Source organism: Chamaea fasciata, unplaced genomic scaffold (genome assembly GCF_029207755.1).
Source record: "Chamaea fasciata isolate MVZ Bird 193981 ecotype frontalis unplaced genomic scaffold, bChaFas1.0.hap1 SCAF_1, whole genome shotgun sequence".
Taxonomy (NCBI): Eukaryota; Metazoa; Chordata; class Aves; order Passeriformes; family Sylviidae; genus Chamaea; species Chamaea fasciata.
The window spans coordinates 12,299,046-12,317,912 of record NW_027094086.1 but is presented as its reverse complement, the minus strand read 5'-3'; the positions used below and the strand labels follow the sequence as shown (position 1 = coordinate 12,317,912).

The window sequence follows — 18,867 nt, the reverse complement described above, 5'->3', positions numbered from 1 at the left end:
AACACCACAATACTTTCCCAAAAAATAAAAAGAAGTCAAGATGTAACCCAAATTGCATTTCTCCATCACAGTACCTGTTCCCCAAAGCTTGGGGCTATGAGCACACCTGCACAAGCACCAGGAACTGAAGCAGTTTGGATTACACTGATCGAGATCCTCTGTTCTATAGGAACCACACTGTGCAGGAGGGGCACTCTACAGACTGCAGAAGGAGGCAGCAGCCCCTGCAGCCTAACTCTTCATGTCCCTTCTGGGAACTCCATACCCCATGGCCTGAGGGAGGTTTCACAGCACCAACACTGAGCAGTGCCAGGCCAGTCAGTCTTACTGAAGACAAGTGCTACAAAAAGCCTTTCCCCTTGGAGTAGGTGAGGGAGCTTTGATTTTAAGAGGCTGAGGGGTCTGTTAGGGTTAACCACTAACTAGCCTGGGGTTCTTTAGGAAGGGCTAACTGATACACTAACTTGAAACCAAAGAAACTTTCTCCATTTAACTAAAGGCCACAGGGTGACCTGGACTCTAGTGTGAAGAGATCTACCAAGCAGCTTGACAAGCCCAAGGGTTGGTAGAGGCATCCTCACACCTCCAGGGGCAAAGACAAGTCAATCAAACCATTAACAGAGGGATCCACCTGCTGTCCTTTAATCCATGCCCTGCCAAGGACTAAATACACACACCCTCTTAGGAAATACTTGTAAATATTCAGATGCAAGAGGACTACTTCCACTGGTTTTGAATCTGAACACACCTCCAGTGGCCATGATCCTCATCACAAAGGGCTAGGATTGGTCTGCCAGTCACAGAAACGTGGCATTAAAATCTGATTTGATTCTAATGGCATTTTGGAAGTGCTTTGTCCTTTGGAGAAGGACATTTAAAAAAAAAAAAAAACACCACCAGAATTAAGGTTTCATCATCACTTTCCCCCTCCCCCCCCACCCAACATCAACAAGATCCTGCAGAGGCCTTGCCAGCATCCCACAGCTACAGCTCGTTCACGCACTTTTGCTCCCAAGTAGCGCAATCACGCCTAGATCCTGTTCCAGATGATGAAAGGGTGAGCCATGGCTGCAAATGAAATTCCTTTCATCACCTGAACAGTGTGCTTGAAAAACACAAGCAGCTGAAGGGTTCTCACCTTTCCATTTCCAGAGAACAGCACATCATCACCTCTTAGATGTAAGTACTTCTGCTTAATATGCACACATTACAGTATTTAGCTTAATTAATCAAATCATGACAACAGACTCAATTCTGAACTTCACACTGTTACTATCATCCATGGCAAAATAAGAATCTAGGGATGCTTAGAACAAGAAAATCCATTTACTAGTGCAGGTGATAGCAATGCTAAGAACATCTTCACCAAAATTAGTGTTCTGCCACACTGGCAAGTACAGATGGATCCATCATCCTAAATCTAGCACAGAACAAGGGAGAGTATAAATCATCCTAATTTATGGATGCAGAACAGGATTACAAAGTCATTACAAAGTGGCTTGTTGTATCAGAAGCTCCAGATTGTAAATTGGAGTGTATCTCTCCAGCTCACTACGTGAACCACCAAGACAAAGCAATCTTTCTCCCTGGTAAGGTACACAGCAATACATAAACACAGAAAGAATCTTATGTTGCAGTGCAAACAATATGCTCCCCTAAAAATGAAAGGCTCAGTTTTCCTAGTGCAACCATTGGATGACAACAGATAATTTCTTATAAAGTCACTGGAACACCACATCACTAGTTGTGCTGAGAGAGAAGCTGTTGCCAAGACTGACAGGAATAACAGATGAAGCATTTGATTTCACGTTCTTGGCTCTTCTGCTGACTCTTTATGCAGCTGGAGTAAAATCAAAAGGCACACACTTGCCACGCTCTTCTATTTAGTATGGACCCAGTACAAGGAGCACAGCTAATCCATACAGTGCTTTAGGTACCAAGTCCATGATTTTCTTCGATGCCACTGTGGTAACAAACAGGAAAAGTGCAGTCAGATGAACGCTGAGGGCTGGAAGAGTCAGAGGATGCCCAATATTTCCATCTCCAAATCAGTTATGGGAAGAGCCTCAAAAGGAATTCTGGTAGCAGAGCACATCAGTCTGGACAGAGAGGGTATTGCAGAATTCCAAGCTTACCTCTGGAAAAGTAAGTGATCTGTATCAATCGCACAAAGTTTGAGGGTAAGTAGAACGATGCTTTCTCCCAGATGACAAAGGATTAGTAACTAAGTATATAAAAAACAATGGTAAAATGGTAATAGCCCAGGAAGGACACAATCTGTCAAAACTCATGATGTAAATAGAGACAACGAAAATGCCTTCATGATTTTGCAACTGATCAGAGAAGACAAAACTCCCACCCAAAAGCAGGTCATTTTCGTGAACACTTTTATCAACAGCAGGAGATGGTGTCACAGTGCAGCTGTCAGACAATACCCACAGACCTGCAGATCACAAGGCTTGTCTTAAGCTGAAATATGATTTAGCAAAACAAAGACAGTAACAGAGATTAAAATTTTAATTTAAAACTTTGCCAACAAAAATTGATTACAAAAAGGGAAATTATCTGTACAAAATAAGAAAGGAGGTACTCATTTTAACAAGAGACTGCCATTATCAATGTATGTGGGAGGACAAACAGCAGTTCAGGTCAAGTGACAAACTGAGGAACAAAGTAAGCTTGTAATATGGAGTTATGAAGTGAATTTTCCATAAACAAAGTAAATTGACCTGAAGCAGCTCAGAAGCTCATCAAGGTTCATAAGAAGTCTATTTTCCTCGCAAACCTTTTCCTCTTAATTCAGAGAAGGAGGACATACTAGAAAGCAAGACCCCATGTAGTGCAGTAAGGCCAGTACAATGCCTTTTGCTGTGCTTTCTCTCACTGAAGCCTTCCTTTGGGCCTTCTGTACAGAGACAGTCTGCAGTTCGAGTGTGCCAGGGGTTTAATTGAGTCACAAACTATGGCATCTTCACTTAAAAGTTGGGTCCTGACTCAAAATGAAGACAAATGCTTTGGAGATTGTGATATTCCTATGACTAAAAAAGGCTCCTATCAAAATGATGATTCGCAGACCATTCAAGTCCACATCAAATAACAGCTGTCGGTCAACAATAAACCTGTATTTACAGCACTGCACTCCTCTTTTCTATCTAGCATTTTACACAAAGAAAGAGACAAGAACGTCTTTAAAACTCATCACCAAATAGACAAAAATGGCAGCTGATTTCTAAACTCCACGTTCCTGTAAAACCTAAGCACACAGTGTGATCATTGCCAGTTTTCTACATTTCTCCATGAGCCGAATCAACATAACTGAGTTGCAGTGAAGACACTGAACATGCATTTTTAAAAATTTCCAGTCTAACTGCTTATTTTCCACTCAGCTTTTCATCACCTAGTATTTACAAGTTTTCACACCCTCAGAACCCAAGTTTAGTGAAGAAACAAAGAAGTAATAAAAATGTATCAGCCCAGATTCACTTCACCTACTTATAGTTACCTGAGATACCTAAGTTGGGGCAGAACAGCATTCTGTGCCCCACCTACCCAGTAAAACAACAAACAAATGCTAAAGGTCAATTCAGTCAGACTTGAAACTTGTCCTAGTCACAATGCTCTTCCTCCTCCAACTACAAAATAAAAGTGAGCAACTACGTTCTGACTTACAAGTCTTAGATAAGCTTAGAGTAATTGTGTTCCTAGCCAAAGTGTTGGATTTATGTAAACCTAAGCCTTACTTGCTCACTAGCAGCTCCCAGCTAGGGAGGTCAGGGACAGCTGTCTTGTAAGAATGCCGTGAGACATGCACGAGTCCTCCTTACAGCTGGGAAAACTGAGATAAGTAAGAAGTTTGCTCAAGAGCATGCAGTGAGTCAGTAACAAGCTGGCATTACAGCTTCCTGGATCTTAGCCACGTGCTCTGCCCATGGGAACCCAATGCAAGGAAAACTACTGTACAGAATCATTCCCTTTTTCATGTCAAAAATTTTTACCAAAAAAAAGTACAGATACTAATAAACAGTGTATGCAACTTCTTATTTGACAATGAAAGAGTCCTGCAGTAACCTGTTATATTGTATCTTCACCCTGCAAAAGATTATTTCCAGCTTTGATTCTTAGACGTCTTAAAGCTTTTAAGATAAAGTTGAAGATTCAGTTAAACAATGCTGCAGTCAGTACCCTTAACCACAACAGTGTTACATTTGCTAGTTTAAGCAGTATTTATGCTACCCAATTTGGCAATCAAAAGAGAAACCTTGAAGCCAAGAATTCACAGATCTGGAAGGGGAAAACACATGCCAGACTTCAGTTTCACCAGAACAAGCTTTCAGAGATTTCAGTTCTGTGAGGATCGGTTATTGCCATTTCAAACAAAAGCCTTCTAATCTTTAGACCTGCCCAGCCCATGATGTAGCAGGTAGGACAAATGCTGCATGGCTAGAAACAGCTCTGCTCAAAACACAGCTTAATAATGGAAATGAAACATTTGCAATTTGCTTTACGAATGCAGCAGAGAGATAACACTTAAATCACATTTCCGAAGACCCTGCGACTTAAGCACAGCTATGGAAAAAGTCAGCTTCCTAAACTTGGGGGCTTGTTTGAGACATCTGCCTCACACTAGATTCTTCTTTACTGTGGTCAACAAAGCTTTTAACATACCAGGCAAGACTGAACATCACTAGCTTGTTCCATCACATCATGGAACAGGACAGCCAATGGATCCTGTTGCGACAGACAATACTGTAAAAAGAAGGCTTATTTTTAATGGCAGAATCACACTGGACACTACTGGCTAACCTGGAGCAAGATCTACATTTTTTCCTTCTGGAGTTTTTAATTTGCTCTTGAACTAGAAACATTCTTTCTTTCTAATCAGTTAAATCCAAGAGTACTACAGAGAGCTCAGTTCTTAAGCATGCTCTGCACCAGGAACGGTCGGTTCTACGTCCAATTGAAACCAAAGAGTTGCTGTTTTCCAAGCGGAGGAATTCTTCACTGGTCCCCTAGCCGGAAACCTTGGCCCCAGTTGTGTCTTCCACCACCCTGCTGATCTTCTGCGGCTCTCCTCATGCTGGCAGGAGGGACACCAAAGCCTGACACTCCTCCTCTTCTATTTGGCAGCCAGCGGTAACTAGGACAAACCAGAGGAGGAGTTAGAGAAACAACTGTACCTTGTGGGTCAATGCCAAGGCTGTGCTTTCTACTTTTCCATGCACTTCCTCTTAGCTGATACCCTTTGTAATAAAGCTGACTTTTCCCAGTAGAACTTCGGAGAATCCTTTCCAAATCTAAGCCCTCAGCACACTAACAAACAGAAATACTGGGAAATTTCCATCTCTGGGATGTGTATGGTAACAAGAGGATTGCACAAAACCAACAAGATTGGGGCAGTTTCAGAGTCGTTACCACCTTGAAAGACATTTTTAAAAACAACTTTGTCTTCTAATCTTTATGGAAAATTAGGTTTACCAGGTGGGCTTGCAAGCACAGAATTAGAATAGCAAGCTTCCCTATTCATTGAAACTTGCACAGAAAGTATAACTGTAATTCAACACTTTATGCTACAAAAAGTGTTAACTGAGTTACTAACGGAAGTTTGATAGAGGAGGAATATTTGCTGCCCAAAACAAGGCAGACAAGGGCAACTGAACTACAGACTTTGGCTTCTGATCATATGATTTCAATGCCAAAACAATGAACATATCTCAAGAAAAAGCACTTCAAAAACCAAGACCTGCAGTCCCTGTGAGGGTGACTGGTACAGACTGTGAAACAGAATCATTTATAGCCCAGAACAAGTCTAAAACTGACTATTATTGTTAAACAGAACTGGTAGCTACTATAACTATACATGGGGATACAGAAAACAGATCATTTACAGAATAAAACTTTCTTAAACAACATCTGATAATTGTCACGGAGTTCTCTTTACTGCAGCTCAATTCAACAGCAGAACTATGACATTTACTCTCACTCTTAAGAGTGGGTAAAGACAAAAGCCATCCCAATGGGCAACAAAGAACTCTCACATGGGCCATTTAAAAGTAACTCTACCTTATTTATGACTCTCCAGCTCAGTCAATACGAGAGTCTGAAGAAGGTTGACTTAGCAAAGTATTTTACACTGTATGATCCCACCAAATACATGTCTGACAAACCATACAAAAAACTGGATCAAACAAATAGTGAGGTAAAGAATCAAGTCAGCTTACAGGAACTGAGGTGTGGACAGAAAATTCCTTCCTCCCAAATCCATTGGATATTTAAACATTAAGAAGAAATACAGGTGTCCAACCAGATTTCCTATCAGCTCATTGATGACTCTGTAAAGCAAAAGAAAAAGAATGGTTTCATATGCTGTCTTCTCTGAAAATAAATGAGTGACAATCTTCTGTTCACCTGCCACCAGGCTCGGCCAGGGTCGTGACATGGAAAATATCCCTTCCCTCAGCAATTTGCAGCCACTTCTTTAGAAGGGCCAACCTCCTGTGCCAACACATCAGTAGTCTGTTCCACCCACCCTTCCAAGCCTTCTCTACATTCTGTATTGAAAACACAATTAAATACTTGCTTACACTGGGGAATTAGACCGTATAGCGATTAGTGCACAAAATAATCATCTGTAGAGCTACAGAAGTTACTGCTGTTTTCACTGGACAATCCCTGTCTCCTGCTGTACTGAACTGTTTTGTTCCGAGTTCTGTAAAGGCACCGCTGACTGGAGGCCCTTGAGTATCTTCTGTCATGCATAGAAACAGCAGGTATCTAACAGCACGCAGTTTTCACAAGTGACAGATGAGTCAGTAGGAGGCACAGCCAGAAAAGGGAATTTGGTTTTGCTGTACTATCTCCTCCTTTTATAACTCAACCACAAACTTGTTATTGTCACTAATTATGTTACAGCGGCACCAAGAGGCCCCAGTCAATGCAGGGCCCCAATGAAGGGGTGCACACTCTGCACAGAGGGGACTTCTGCATCACGGGGTTTGGTCAAAAAAAAACCCAAGAGAGACCAAAAAATTCAACAAGTACTAGTATGGCATGCTGTGGGCTTATTGCCATTTTCCCTTGTTTAATAAACTGAAAAAAAAGATCAGGTTGGACAAGTCTGTGAGGGAAAGAAATAACAGCACTATCAAAGTCAAGCTAAATTTGTTTCTAAAACCAGTAATAACAGCTGGTTCCAAGGGATGACATCTTTCTCTAGTGTGTGTTACTTTCTCAGTATGGAGAAGGCCTAATGCATAGAGAAAATACACCAAAGGCCTAATGCATACTAGAAAATACACCAAAATCTCATTACTCTCGCCTACCTTCTATTTCCTAGTTCCGACATGCACATCTCCTCTTTGCTTTTATGTTTCATTACCACCATGTGACACTGAGCATTATCAGTCAGATGATATGGTTTTCAGCTACTTATTTTAATATTACTCCTAAATTCAGCAGCAAGTTAAATAACTGTAAAAGCTTTTTTAACTTCAAATTGGCCATATAAGTAAATACATACGATCCACCAATGATGTAGTTGAATCCCAGAATAACCCATGGAAGGTAACAGGCCTGAAAAAGAATGCAGTGGAGAGAGTAAGTACAAGTTAAGGATGTAAATATGCTCTCAACTTCCCACTGCACTAATAAGCATGATCATAATCTCAATGCTTTAGGCATTACACAGGTCCTGATCTATTAACTTAAGCAGATTCAACCTAAAAGGGTTACTCTAAACTGAGCAACTGCTAACATTTTTAGACAAAACATACTCATTCAAACATTATAAGCAAAACTTGTAATTTTTGAATGAATAATTCAAAATGCCATATAATGCCTTTTGCACCCTATGTTCCACAGCAAGTTTGCATCTGGAACAAGGTCCTAAAGTTTTTGCTTTTGAAAAGGTCTAGAAATTATCAAAAGAGTCTTGTCTACAAGATCTGATAGAAAGAACCAAGGTTACACAGAAAAAAAAAAAAAAATTAAAACACCAGCATTTTGTCACTATATTCAGCTTTTATCCAGGCTAACTAATCTTTATCGGAATTTTTTTCCTTTTTTTCAGAACGATGAATTGTCAGGACATCTTTTCAGAAGAGACACACACTGAGTGATACCACGTGGAAGACTATGAATTTTGTCTTTGCTGCATCTCAAGGAGTATTCTGTGTGAGAGTACAGGACACCTTTAACATGAGAAAATATTTGTATTTTGCCCCTCACCCACTACACATGCACCTTATCGGCAGAAATCTTTCCAATATACTGTCTGACATACCTTAAATCTTGTTCCAAACCAAAATGATACAATCATGTCTCTGTTCAGCTGGGCCCACACATACAGTACTGACATGATGAGTGGAATCATCAGCAACTGCAATGTTTAAAAAAGAAAAAGTTACCATTACTTTCACAGAAGCACAAGAAACTCAAACAGGCAGGAGGAGCTATGTTTCAGAAGTTGTTTGTAAGCATAGTACATCACTTAAAGTCTTTACAGACTGCCCCAGAATCTCTTCCAATCCGTGCCCTGGATCTGTTCAAAAACCATTGAGAAAGTTAAGGAGAACCTACTTGGTCATTCTCCTTTGCACGGCCATGCCAAAGCAAAGGGCTCCAACTTGTACTAAGTGAAAGAGCAGCTGCAGGGAACTCCTCTGCTCATACCTACACCGACAGCAGTGAGCCCTGCACCTGTGCCTCAACCATTTCAGGGCACTAACCCCAACACTCTCATCTGGGGGCAGGCTAACATGCCAGATGAAGTGTTATCCATCCAACTGCCACCTATGTCCCCATCCTCCTGACAGCACCACAGGGGGAAGGAGCTCCAGTCAATCCCCATTTCAGGGTATCACAGCCACCCTTGGCAGCGCTTGGAGTTAACCTGTGCTCCACACCAGGAGCTGAGGTTGTTTCAAACACTTCCTTACATTTGACTCCATATTAGCTGATTGGACTATTTCTAGTGAAAGCAATATGAAGCACTGCTTTAGCTATCTGCTGATTTCTGAACTGAAGGCAGGCTGCACCAGCAACCTTTCCATGAACTGGTTGAATTCCATAACCAGCTCCTGTGTTTGGAAAAGAGATTAAAACTCATCCCTTCAGGAGTGCTGCTATTTAACAGATTCCACATTAAAGCTGGCATCCAGACATCAGTCCAGCCTTTCACAAGCCCCACAGCACACTGACTCCCCACACAAGAACCTTAGGGTCTTTATTAAAACCCTTTTTATTTGACTGAAAAAAAAAGCAATATCTAAAATCTGAACACATTTGACTTAGGAATAGAGGCCTAGCTATCCTGTTCTTCTGAATTTCAACAAAGGCCACTCAAGACAAGTAAAAACACCCTTATTTTTAAGAAAAACCACACTTTTACATCAAAAAACTGATTCTTCTTTAATCAATACTTTGTATGCAGATAAAAAAAAGTAAGTACCTCTTTAAAAATATACAAATCAACACAATCAGTCTAAAATTTGTACAATGTGTGCGTAACTCCAGCACACTTCTCAAAAATTTGTGGTATCTTCCCCACAGAAAAGTTCGAGTATAAAGTTATGGACAGCCCTTAACACAACTCACTCCAGACCAGAGACGCACGATCACTGGCTTTGTCTACCAGGGAACCAGAGAAATGATTTAATAAATGCTAAGATAATTCTGTATGGGATACTACAGATATTGGTGCAGGCTTTTGGTGGAGACAGATGAAGATGAGAATAGCAGAGGCAGACTGAAGATATGCAGTTATCTGACACTCACTGTGTCCAAAACACACTTCCCAATTTTCACCCTTAGTATTTGGGGAGATCTGAATTATTTCCCTAGACCACTATCTTAATCATCCCTGTGAGGGGTTTGTACTTCACAGTTCTGGTTTCAAACTGAAGCTGTGTTTTTCACCAAAAGAATCTTCTGTTGGCAAATAAAAGGCATACTGGACTAAATTTGAGATTAATAAACCCAAGAATCATTTTTAAATACAAAAGTAAGAAAGCAGATCCACATTCATTAAAGGAACTAGTGCATAGGTGACATCTTGTGTCCATTTTAGTAAAAGTCTGAACACTTCCTGACTGTACAAAGACACAATTTTTACTTCTTGGCTTGCTAACTAGGTTAGGTGTGGCAGTCAGATCCATGCTTATGCCTTCCGCTGAGGCTAACCCAATCTGAAAAACTAACAATACACACACAGCAGTTCATTCTGATATAATCTTAACAGCCTAGCTTAACTATGTTCTGCAGTTAAGTCAATAATGCTCTCTATAAAGTCATTAAGTAGTCATAAAGTTTTGTAAAATTATCATCTAAGAAACTGCACCACACTTACCTGCATGTCCATTACCAAACCAGTTATCTGTCATCGCACCATGAAGGAAAATGCAGAAAAACCTGACAGACTACAACAATAAAAAGCTGCAGACACACAGAACACACATGCAAAGATCTTTAATATTCAAGACTAATATTTTTAGGTTAAATTTCCAATGATCCAATTTCCAATGATGTACAAACTTTGTTTCAATAACTGCTTTTTGGCAGCCTTTAAGGTTCCCACTTCAAGTCATTAACACAAGGGCTGACAGGCGCACTGGCTTTTCCTCCCTGATGAAACTGGCTAGCTACAGACCCAATCAGTCCTTGCATAAAGGCACATTAAAGTTTAACAACTGGATTCTTTCATTAGTTTAACACTGACATTCTAACTAAAGAAATACCAGAAAATTTAAAAATACCAATATATTGCCAATGAGTCATAGAAAAGAAACAACTTCTTAAAGTGCATCAATGCAGGCTTTTAATACTCCTCTCCCACCCTGGAGCTTAAAGAACCTGTTATAGTAACTGCTGAGTAGAGATAATCACTGAATGATTTTAATACAATCAAGATGCTTTTAACAGTTCATAAATACATATCAAATGACACCCAGCATCTTCCCAGATCGTGCATCCAGGTTGGTCCTTACATCACACAGGGAACAAGCAACTAGCTTTTATATGACAAGTTCGAAAGTCGCGTCACAATTAGATTAATTAAATGCTCACAGCCAACAGCCTGCAATCATAAAACCTTCATCATCATAACAACGTAACTAAATGCACCTTGTTTCAGTGTGGCTGGACAGGACTAGCAGGAACAGCAATTCCCTCCACATAGTGGAATGCAACTAGAGATAATGTATTGATAAAGCATTTCTACACACCAGCTCTCCTGGTTCACACCAATGTCACCGCTCCCTTTTTTCCACCTGCTGTGCCACTGCAAATTGCTACAAAGAGGCAGCAACAGCACAGACAGAATGGGAGCATTTCCAAGGATGGAGGTTCCACACCCTGTCTTACCAATCATGCCAGTAGTTCACTGCCCTTACAGTAAATGGAATTTCTTACACTTAAATGGAATTTCCTGTGCTTTGTTTTGTGGAATTGAATGTCCAGCTCCAGAGCCCTCAGCACAAAAAAGACATGAACCTGTTGGAGTTTGGAGTGGGACCAGAAGGCGGCCACACAAATTACTGGAGGAATGGAACATCTCTCTTTCAGAGAAAAGCTGAGAGAGTTGGGGGACAAACTTTTTAGTAGGGCCTTTTGCAAAAGGAGAAGTGTTAATGGTTTAAACTAAAAAAAGGTTGATCCAGACTACGTGTAACAAAGAAATTTTTTACTATGAGGGTGGTGAAATGCTGGCACAGGTTACCTGGAGAGATGGTGGATGCTTCACCCCTAGGAACAATCAAGGTCAGGTTGAAAGGGGCTCTGAGCAACCTGATTTAGTTGAAGGTGTCCCTGCTCATTGCGGGGGGGGGGTTGATAACCTTTCAAGGTCCCTTCCAATTCAAACTACTCTATGATTCTATGACCACACCACAGGCTGCACAATCCCAGCTCTCCCAGCTTCTCATGTGACAGATGCTCCAACCCTTTAATCATCTTCATGACCCTTCACTGGACTCTCTTCAGTATATCCACGTCTCTCTTGTACTTGGGAATCCAGAGCTGGGTGCAGCCCCCAAGCATCTCTCAAAGGCTGAGCATAGAGGAGCAATCACCAGCCTCAACCTGCAGGCAATCCTGTGCCTAGGGCAGCCCAGGGGGCTGGTGGCCACTTTGGCCATAATGGCACATTGCTGGTTCATGGTCAACTTTGTGTCTCAGCTGGACACCCAGGGCCTTTTCTGGAAGATGCTTTGCTTTGTCAGTCCCTGGCCTGTCCTGTGCCTGAGGCTGCTTCATGCCAAGAGCAGGACTCTGCACTACCTTTTGCTGCGCTTCATTCCTGGCCAGCCCATTTATCCAGCCTCTAAAGATCCCTCTGAACCAGGTACAACCACCTGGTTTATCAACTCCTCCTAGTTTTGGATTCAAGATGTAAAAGAAAGTTCAGGCAGTAGAGCACAGCTCACAGAAATGTTTCCCAGCATTCCCAAACCAACAAGCCCAGCTTCTTCAGGAAGTTGTCTCAGTGAAGATATCACAAGACTGCTTTCACAGACTCAAATGACTTGTACCCAGCAGGTAAAGGATCTCTCCATGAATTCCAGGGAATAGCAGTGATCAGTCCTTTTTGCACACGGCAGCTTGAACACACTAAATTCAGTGCTAGCCCACACAAGAGCAGCTCAGCCAAGCAACCCAGCCAGCACCAGGGACACTCACCCAGCAGGTGCTCAGCTCTGTGTAGGCAGAGCTGGAGTCCCTCCAGGCTGCACATCCCTGTGAGCACATTATTAAGTGTTCTCCCTGCAAGCCACTCACTACCTTTTCACAAAGGTTACACACTTACAAACTCCATAAACTCGGCTGGGAACATTTGCTACATTTTAAAACTGTTCCTTGATAAAACCTGGTCTTTGAACATATTTCAGGCAGAAACAGGAGAACCAAAAGATTTCTCAAAGTTTGATGATGAGAAGGATACAACAATGCAGATCCAGTTAAACAGGAGCATGAACATGTAATCTGCCGGCCTTCCATCAAAAGCCCCTGAAAAGAAAAAGAATCATTATGAAAGGCACTGAAATTTTGATTAAAAACTAGGACAAGTTTAATTTTTCAGAGTCTAAGAAAGCTCAGTTAATAACAGTTGCTTTGCATGCAGTCTGTGGTCTGTGAATTTTTTTTTCATTAAAAAACCTTAGAATAGAACAACCTACAGACTGAAAAATAAGACATTCAGCCTACTACATTAGAGCACAAGCAGTGTCTATACTTTAAAAAGAACACTCTGGAGACAAGTAGTTCTAACTACATAAGACTTCAAAAATGGAGCTGGACCCCATCATTCATATGAAACTGTGGGTTAGAAGCACAAAATAAGGAAACACACATGCACAGCAAAAGCAGAAATACCAAGTTTGATGACTGAGTCACATGAAAACCAGCCTTCACTTAGGCAAATTGCATCCTCTTTGCATCATCTCATCAGACTCGAGAGAAGCAATGGTTTTTATACTCCAGAAAAAATTAACACACATGACAAGGAGGGTACCCATGTGCAGCACATTCTGTTCCTTCTAAGCTGTACTGCTTGTCTAATTCACCATTCCAAATATGTGTCAATTTTTTCAGGACACTGAAAACAAAAATAACGGAGTAACATTCCCTGTAGATCATATTAAATGAAATGCCCATATTAAATGAAATGATCTTTAGCTGCTCAGTTGAGTTTGGGACCTGACAGAGACAAAAACTAAAAAAATAGTTTAGCAACTCCTTGCAAACATGAAAAGCTGAAGCTCTCACTCTTGTTAACTGTGGCAAAAGGCTGATAGAGACCTCAGCATCTATGCAAGACTCCCATCAACTTTCATATAAACCCAGGCGGGAAAGGAAGGCCTGAGAATATTGCTGAGAAAGAGCCAGACCAGTAGGGGAGACACACGATGACAGTGGGAATGACAGTGACACACACAGCACATCACAGACAACCTGAATCACATGCTCCTAAACATCAAAATACCACAGAAAGAATGTCACGGCTTAATGTGAGCACTGCTCAGCTTCATACAAGTATTCTTAAAGGAAGAAAATCTACTTTTAAGGATTAGCTTTTTAGAATAGCCTATGTAAAGCAAAATTACTAAAATACTAGCTTTATTGTTTAAATTCAGCCATGCAAATTGCATGACAGGAAAAAAAAAAACCCTCTTTGAAAAATATATCAGAAAGTTTTAAAGCTGTAAAACTACCAAAACTGAAGGGTTTTTTCCCTACTGTTGCCATACAACAAATAAAAACAAATAAAGAGAAGAAGCTGACTAAGGCTGCAGAAATGCCAGCTCAGGAAACCTTCCAAAACAGAAAGAAATCAAAGCTATTATTATTCTTCTAAATTCTTTTGGTTCTTATTATCTACGAGATTGCTAACGAGAATATTGGACAAACCATTTAAGTTGACTTTTAGATGAACATCTAAGCAAACTGGACTACAAACTGCCAGAAAGCTCAGCACAGGTATGGGGTGAGCTCTATCCCATGGGGCCATCCACAACGCCTGGGGTATAATCCTGATATCTGGGAAGAGCTGCAGACCCATAATCTCCTCATTCATACAGCTGGGGACTGAACTCTGCATATTCTGCTTACTCTGTTGATATTTGTTACGTCCTTTTCCAACCAAAGCAAAACAAAACCACATCAATCTCCCTTTCCTTTGAAGCTATACAGTAAGCCTGTTAGGAAAGCACAAGCACAGTACAAAACCATACAGATATTTCTGACAGCTAAATCTGAAGCTGGCAGCAGCAGCAGTGTATGCTCAAAAACCATGCACAATGCTGAAAACAGAAGTTTCCCTTTCTCAGTTTCACAGACAACAGAAGGCATAGACCAATGCAGACCTCCATCTGCAAACATTATCAACAATTCATACACCTTCCAGCTACAGAAGGACTCAGGCCTTTTTCACAGAAAGAAGAGCCAGCCTAACCAAAGACTTCATTTATACCCAGAAAAATGACTATAATATAAAAGAAATGCATTGGTTCAAACAACACAGATGACTTCCCAGTTTCAAAATCTGGATCTGCCGTACAGCAGAAATTTACTCCCTTTCATGAGATTTGTGCCACAGCAGAGACAACTAGAGCATTTTGTAATTATATCTACAAGAAGTGAGATCTTTTAGTTTTCATAATTAACCAGGAACTCTTACTACACCTACCTTTGCCTGGACAGCACTGCCAGCACTCTCATGTGCTCATAAACTATTGCAGAAAGGGTTAAAAGGAAGCAGGAACCATTTCTAGCTATTAAACTAGTATTTAACTTTCACTAAGCTATTACTAGCTATTAAACTAGTATTTAACTTTCACTAAGAAAAACAACCAAATATAATCTGGCACCACTCCTCCCTTTCTCTGCTACTCTTCTTAAGACTTAAATGTGATTTCACAATACTCTCTGGATGGGAATCCTCTCTAGTGGGACTTTCCAAACATCACCCTCCAAGGTATTCCCCTTTACACCAACACTTCTAAGACTCCATTAGAACTACACTGAAAGTCTTGTTCACAAAGGCTTTCAGGAGTCATCAGGCTTTGCAAATACTTTAATTATTTATGGCAATTGAACCAATTTTTGTCTAGGTTTAATGAACTGGGCAGTGCAAACGGAAACCAGTTTTGAAGCTACCTTGTACCCAACAATCCCTTTTTTTGAGAGAAATTGTCTATTATATGACCTCCTTTTTTTGCACTTCATTTTCCCCCTTAACTGAAAATCCTTCTAGTCTCTTAACTTTTGCACGTATCTGTTAGGCCGAGGGGTAGAGGGGTACCTTTACAGGAGGTATCTCTCAATTCAACACAGACAACAGAATAACACAAATAAGCATCCCTACAAAACAAGAAAAAAACATCTTATTTTCTCACAATGGAAAAACCCATTCTTACATTATGCTCTATCATCCTTCTCTGATAAAAAACATCAGATACAAAAAAACAGAGTTCAACATCATCTTTTAATCTGTCTCACTTCCTTAAATTCAGCAACCAAAAGCATCAGGCCCTCCTACTGAAACAAGTATCAAGTTCAGATCCTAAATGTCCAAAGGGAAGGAGCCAGTCACAGATAATCAGTTTTCAGAGCAGTTTCACATTGACCAGCACAGGCTGGCACAGAGATGAGCAATCTCTTGTCAGCTCCAGGCAGGGTTCACCAGGTGCATACAATTTAATGGTCAACATACCTGTTTCTAATCGTGAGGAATATTGATACAAGAAATACAAATTGACCAAGTAGAGAAATCCTGTTCCGGGTCCCACTGGGAAGAAGAAAGTTGCTGTTATTGGCCGCCAGATCTGTCCAGATCAAAAGAGAAAGACGTTTATAAATTGCAGAATGAACTCATATGCACAGGCTTTTTATTTACATTCATTACTTGCTAATGAATGAAGACTTGGAACATCAAGAAGAAGATTAAAAATACCCCAAGTATCAATTGCTGCTGCTTCAGCAGCTTTGATAGTTGTGGTGTTTTTTCCTATCTAGTAAGCAAAGCTATTAAGACTACACCAGAAATAACTTTTCAAACACAACTTTTCAAACTGCTTTCCATCACATCTTTGCAGCAGTGAGTCTTCAATACAGTGCAAAAGAGACTCACTGGCAAGGATGCTACCCTGTTTAAAAAACAGCCATGCAAAACCCATTCTTCCCTGTTGAACAGAGGCCAAGGAATTCACAGCCTTCAGTGTACCATTCCACACAGCATGTGCTTCTCTGAGCATTTGGGATCTGCTCTGGGACAGTCTCCCAGCTAGGAATACTGGGCATAGCCAGCTGCATGGCAGCACTTAGCAAGGACAGTAAATGTCTGGTCACTCATGAACGAGCTCTTTAAGTAGCAACATTTCCAAACTGAGTATTAGGATCCTGGACATCACAGTTCAAGAAATAACAGAACTAGAGTAAAACCCAGTCATTTATCCTACTAAATTTTGGAAACAATACACGAATCAAGGTACAGAGAGCCATGGCCTTAGGTGTTTTTTCTTCATTGAAGATATAAAGATGTAAGACAATATAATGGAAATTTAAAAATTGAAATTCCTTCTCCTTCATTTTCAGCTCCTCCAATGAGTGCTCTCCCTCAACACTGAACCTGTAACATCACAGTGCAAGGAAAAATATGTCTAGTTTGAGCCCACTTTTGATATTGCTGTTGCACCCAGAAACACTGCATGTCTGACACCCCAAGGCATTAGTTATTAGTTTACATGGACCACATCCAAGCACAGAAGTTGACAATCCCAAACAGAAGTTTTTTTCAAATTCCAAACCAGAAGGTGCAAAAGATGCACTCCGTTACAGAGTCATGAAGTAGGTCATGTTAAAAGGGACCACAGTGGGTGATCTGGGCCAACCTCCCTGCTCAAGCAGTCATTCTAGAGCACGACACAGGATTTCACTCAGACAGTTCTTGAATAACTCCAGTGAGGGAGATTCCACAGCCTCGTTGGTCAGTCTGTTCCAGTGCATGGTCACCCAGTTCAGGTGGAACTTCCCGTGCACCAGTTTCTGCCCGTTGGCATTTGTCCATCCTCTGCCACCTCCCTTCTGGTACTTAAGAGAAACTCATGAGGTCCACTCTCAGTCCTCACTCCTTGAGGCTGCACATGCCCAGCTCCCTCAGCCATTCCTCATTAGAGAGATGCTCCAGTTCCTCGATCACCTCTGTTGCCTCCGCTGTACCCACCCCAGGAGCTCCACGTCTCTCTTGTAGCTCAGCCTCAAAACCTCCTGGGCCAGCTGCAGTCTGGGATGTTTGCACACCCTGTAAGCCCAAAGTTACAGCTCCCAAAGTCACGGCCACACGATGACACAGAGCTGGGCAAGCCACCTAGAGCCACAGCCATAGAGCTCCTTGGCGCAAGAACCAGCATCCACCAGAACGATTCCCACAGAAAATGTTATAAAAACCACACCAGAATGAAGCATAAGACGAACCACAGGGCTGCCAGGGGCAACAGCCCTCCTGTCACCCTGGCAGGGACGCGCAGCCCGTCACCGGGGTGGGGGCCCTGAGCCTGCGGGCAGAGCACCGGGTAAACCCAGGCCCAGCCCGCAGGCCCTGGACAGGTTGAGCGGGAAGGCGGCTCCGCTCCCGCGAGAGGGGCTCTGGTCCCCCCGGTCACCCCTGGGCGCTGTCTCGGTGCGCGGCGCCTGCAGCGCGGCCGCGGAGCCGGGGGAGCAGCCGGCCCCGCGCGCAGCCCCAGCGAGGCCCCGCAGCGCGGCCGTGCACTACAACTCCCAGAAGGCCACGCGCGCAGCGAGCCACAGTGAGCAACTGTGCGGGCGCCGCGAGGCACGCCGGGAGCGGTAGTGCGGCCCGTACCTGGAAGCGGTGGATGAAGGCGTCAGGCCAGAGGAAAAGATTGACGGGGCTGACGAGGCCCAGTTTGCCCACGAGCGGCACCGCGATGGAGCCGGCGAACCAGTAGCGCGTGATCAGAGGGATGCTTCGGAACCAGTCCCCCAGGTCCGACATGCTGCAGCCGCGCCTGGAGGCCGCCGAGGCCTCGCCACGAGCCGACCGCCGAAGAAGAGACGAGACGACGGCGCAGCCGCTCCCGCCGCCCGGTCACGGAGGGGGCCTCGAGCCAGACGTGGCGCCACCAAATTCGGCCGAGCCGCTGCCGCGACTTCCGGCCCCGCCCCGGTCGCTGGGAGTCCCGCCCCGGGGGCGGAGCGGGGAGAGAGCCGCCGCTGGTGGGCGATGGGGCTGCCCGGTCATGCTGCGTTCTGTTCCTCGAGAGACGCTTGTAATGCGGGGGCGCGGGGCAACCGGCAGCAAGTCCTGCGCCTGCGACAGTCTGAAAGAACCATGTTCTGAGTGGCACTGAGTTATAAACG

The 18,867-nt window shown here is 42.7% G+C and overlaps 1 protein-coding gene across 1 annotated transcript; it reads right to left on the bottom strand.

The window, feature by feature from the left end:
• Positions 1-2,499: 2,499 nt before the first annotated feature.
• Positions 2,500-18,651, bottom strand: DERL1 (derlin 1). Its single transcript, XM_066176611.1, has 8 exons — positions 18,350-18,651; positions 16,202-16,313; positions 12,932-12,996; positions 10,343-10,369; positions 8,279-8,374; positions 7,517-7,569; positions 6,219-6,329; positions 2,500-5,137 (listed from the first exon to the last, which is right to left on the bottom strand). The coding sequence occupies exons 1-8, from the start codon at positions 18,500-18,502 to the stop codon at positions 4,999-5,001; spliced, it is 756 nt and encodes a 251-aa protein (XP_066032708.1). The 5' UTR covers positions 18,503-18,651; the 3' UTR covers positions 2,500-4,998.
• Between the last annotated feature and the right edge of the window lie 216 nt (positions 18,652-18,867).

Coding starts and splice junctions, on each gene's coding strand:
- DERL1 (XM_066176611.1), bottom strand. CDS start 18,502: ATGTCGGACCTGGGGGACTGGTTCCGAAGCATCCCTCTGATCACGCGC. Junction 12,997..16,201: donor TTCCTCACGATTAGAAACAG/GTATGTTGACCA, acceptor TTTTCTTTTCAG/GGGCTTTTGATGGAAGGCCG. Junction 8,375..10,342: donor GTTTGGTAATGGACATGCAG/GTAAGTGTGGTG, acceptor TAAACATTGCAG/TTGCTGATGATTCCACTCAT.